Source organism: Phyllopteryx taeniolatus, chromosome 13 (genome assembly GCF_024500385.1).
Source record: "Phyllopteryx taeniolatus isolate TA_2022b chromosome 13, UOR_Ptae_1.2, whole genome shotgun sequence".
Classification (NCBI taxonomy): domain Eukaryota; kingdom Metazoa; phylum Chordata; class Actinopteri; order Syngnathiformes; family Syngnathidae; genus Phyllopteryx; species Phyllopteryx taeniolatus.
In genome coordinates, this window is record NC_084514.1 from 319665 (window position 1) to 323141 (window position 3477).

Genomic DNA, 3477 nt, shown 5'->3' on the forward strand with positions numbered 1-3477 from the left:
ATATGAGACAAAAGTTCAGAATTGCATTTTTTTATTTCATGGTATTTATATCTAGATGTGTTCAACAACTCCGGACAGAGCACCTTTGGTTTGAAGCCACCCAAATATTTTGGAACATGTGACTGACGGGGGTTTCTCGTTGCTCAGGTGTTGCCTTTGAGCTTGATTGCTTAAACATTAGTGCTTGTTTTGGGGTTTGAGTTTTTACCTGTGAAAACTGCGTTGGATGTTAAGCAAACAAAGGCCAGAGAGCTGTCTAGGGGAGAAAAGCATTTTCCTTTTGAAGGGAAAATCAATCAAACATTTGGCATAACAACACAACAATTTGGAATGTCCTGAGAAAGAGAGAAACTACTGGCATACGGCGCAACAGACATCGAACAGGTCGGCCAAGGATATCGACGGCAGTGGATGACGGAAGGGTTGTGAGCGCTGTGAAGAAACACCCAAAGACAGACAACCTTGGCCAGATCTGTGCCCGGTCACAATTCTGTCTCTGGGCTCTTCGGGCAGTTCCTTTGACCTCATGATCCTCATTTGCTCTGACGTTGATCGACAAGGGTGTGGCTTTCCTAATCAAGTCCAATCAGTATAATCAAACACAGCTGGACTCCAATGAAGGTGGAGCACCATCTCCAGGCTGGTCAGAACAAATGGACAGCACCCGATTTCATATATGAAAGGGTCGGAATACTTCGGGCTGTGTGATATTGGAGTTTTTCTTGAATAAATCTGCACACATTTTAACAATTCATTTTTTTTTCTGTCAATATGGGGTGCTGTGTGTACATTAATGAGGAAAAAAATTTTACTTAAATGATTAGCAAATGACTGCAATAAAATTTACGGGGGTCTGAATACTTTCGCGCCATGTGGGTGACCAATCGGTCTCTGCATGAAACTTTCTTTTTACTTTCCCAAAATATCCTTTATTGATTTATGTATTCTGGAATGTGCTTCCATCATAAACACCTGCTCACGAGCAAAACGTTTTGTCACCTTGTCTCCTTTTTCTTCAAAACTGCGAAGGAGCCCCGCATGCGCACAGGTGAGCTAAATAGGAATTAGCTGACTGAGACGCCAAGAAAACTTTGCAAAGTATACTTTTGCTTTTGCTTCTACAACGGATGTAAAAGGTGAAGTTGCACGTTGGTAGACAACGATTTCGCTGTAATGTTGTGTTTCCAATTCAAACTCGAAGCCTTTTAAGGCGACACTTGGGTCTTTGACGTACTGTTGAGTCACGTTTGGCGTATAGTAACGCGAGCAAGCTCGAATGACGATTTGGACGTGAAACGGAGTCAAGTGTGTCACGCTAGCGTTAGCTTGTATGCTAACGTGCATTGAAAATGGCGCCTTCCGCCTGCATTAGCTGAGCACTTGCGCTCATCTGCGTCTGTACGCCACGCAGCAAGGCCCAACTTTCAGCACTTGATTCACTCATGGTAAATGTGTACATTTTGTGTTGGTTTTCAAGAAGAGGATGAGACGAGGCCCAGCGCGCGTGAGCCTGGAAAGTTCGGCGAACGTTTCCCTCCACCAGCGGTGAGAATTGAGATGTTCTCATGTGTACCAAAGTCACGAATTCATTTGAACTTAATTTTCTAACGACAAACATTTCTTGCTATGGACCGAATCAAAGGTTTCTGTCGAGATTAAAGTGATTCACGAATCATGGATATATACTTTATAAATGCTGGTGGGGAAATTCATGTCTTCTGAAATGATCGAATAAGCCTTGTTGAATCGATTGGGGGGGGGGGGGGTCTAGAGTACTTTTTGATGAATTTGAATTGATTAAATGAATACACTTTTTGATCTAGCTTCTCTCAGGTGCGGGCTGAGCAAACGATGCGGACCAACATGGCGGCCGCTCCCAAGTCGGTCCTCCTATTGGTGGATTCCACGTCTTCATTCAATCTGCAGGTGAGCTATCAGGAAATCGGGAGGCTCCGTTTTCTTCCGACAGGGCACGTAAACTTTGTCAACCATGGAACAAATATGACATATTTTGACATGCGCCGTAAGCATTATGTCAAAACATATTTCAACATGGTCCGTCCATTTGTCACAGTGTTTTATCTTCGTACAAAAGTTTTGTAAAACTCATAATGCACCCTTAGGTGTTTTATGATGAAATGGAACCAATGTGGTTTTCTTGCTAAAGTGTTGTCCTAGTCTAACGAACGTGAACACGCTACGCTATGCTAGGCGTGTAGCGTCTTGCAGGTCGGGGTGCCGTGCGCCTCGCCGGCGGTCGCGACTCCGCCCACCGGGCGTGCGAGCGTGTGGACCCGGCTGGGCTGGAGGCAGCTCGGCTACTGGACCTTCCGGAACAAGTACGGCTGGAGAGCCAGGTGCCGCCGCGCCGCCTTCAGGAGAGCAGGTGCCCACGCCGCGACACTTCCCGGTCGCAGGAGCTTTTCAAAGTAAAGCGGCCGGCGCCGCGCTTTGTGTTTCCCGCGCAGGAAGCAGCGGAAGACCGGCTCGGCGACGCCCCGCCGCATCCGCCACGTTCCGGAAAGTAGCTCCGGGCGGAACCCCGCCGGGAGCGGCCCGTCTTTTCCGTCGGAACGGGCCGAGGGGGCGGAGCCGAGACGTGCTCACCAAAACGGAGCTGGACGCAGAACTGGACAGCTACATGGCCCGGTCCAAGACCCGGCTGGACGCCGAATTGGACCAGTACATGTCCAGGTCCAAGAGTCGGCTGGACGCCCAGCTGGAGGAGTACATGGCGCTCGCGGGGCAGCCGCTGCCCTGGTGGGACTGAACTCCGGCCGCTTGGGATCGTCCAATGGGAACGCTTCCTCACTTTTCGTCGTTTCCTTTTGTTTCCCTGCGATAGCGTCCGCTAAGCACGTTAGCTGTTTCCTTTGACTTGCTCCTGTGTTAGCATTGTTAGCTTCCTCCTAAGTTCTTTTCATTATGAGGGGAACAAAATGTATGGCCGAGAATTTTGGCAAATCTTTCGAATTAAAAGACGAGGAAAAAATGATTTGAGTTGCGCTCGTTTTGTTTAGTATTAGTTTGTCAGCTGAACAAAGGTCACCTGTCCTGCTGTCAGGGTCATGACCTTTATGCTCCTTGTTTTTAGGCTTTAGTGGAGATGTGGCTGAAACTGCACACAAACACAACAAACATTTAGGGCTCTGATTGGTCCATTACAACAATGAATTCCTTTTTTTTTTTTTTTTCCAGTCTGACAGTTACATGTTTGGATTAAAGTGGTTCAGCCTTTTTAACCAAAGTTTTGCACATTTTTACATATTTTAAAGATCTCAATGTCATTTTTTATTTTGTAAACATTTTAATCACCATGTTTCAGTTACTTCAAGTATTTGCTTTATATTTCATGCAATGTAGTTTGAAGTTTTTGTGTTCTTGCGCTATAATTTTTTTTATTTAAAACCAAAAATATGAAAGCAGATGACTCTCCTGTAGCTGAATGTGCTGCAATCTTTTCCACACACGGTAGAA

At 46.2% G+C, this 3477-nt stretch overlaps 1 protein-coding gene across 3 annotated transcripts; it reads left to right on the plus strand.

The window, feature by feature from the left end:
- The first annotated feature begins 84 nt into the window (after positions 1-84).
- Positions 85-2995, plus strand: LOC133487728 (uncharacterized). 3 transcript variants are annotated; one of them, XM_061794773.1, is made up of 5 exons: positions 85-1048; positions 1478-1545; positions 1824-1926; positions 2212-2386; positions 2469-2995. In XM_061794773.1, exons 1-5 carry the CDS (start codon positions 896-898, stop codon positions 2768-2770), a joined length of 801 nt encoding a protein of 266 aa, XP_061650757.1. In that variant the 5' UTR covers positions 85-895; the 3' UTR covers positions 2771-2995. The 3 variants fall into 3 exon arrangements, with proteins under 3 accessions (XP_061650757.1, XP_061650760.1, XP_061650758.1); XM_061794776.1 differs by lacking the exon at positions 85-1048 and adding an exon at positions 1052-1136; XM_061794774.1 differs by lacking the exon at positions 85-1048 and having other exon boundaries at positions 1143-1545.
- The last annotated feature ends 482 nt before the right edge of the window (positions 2996-3477 follow it).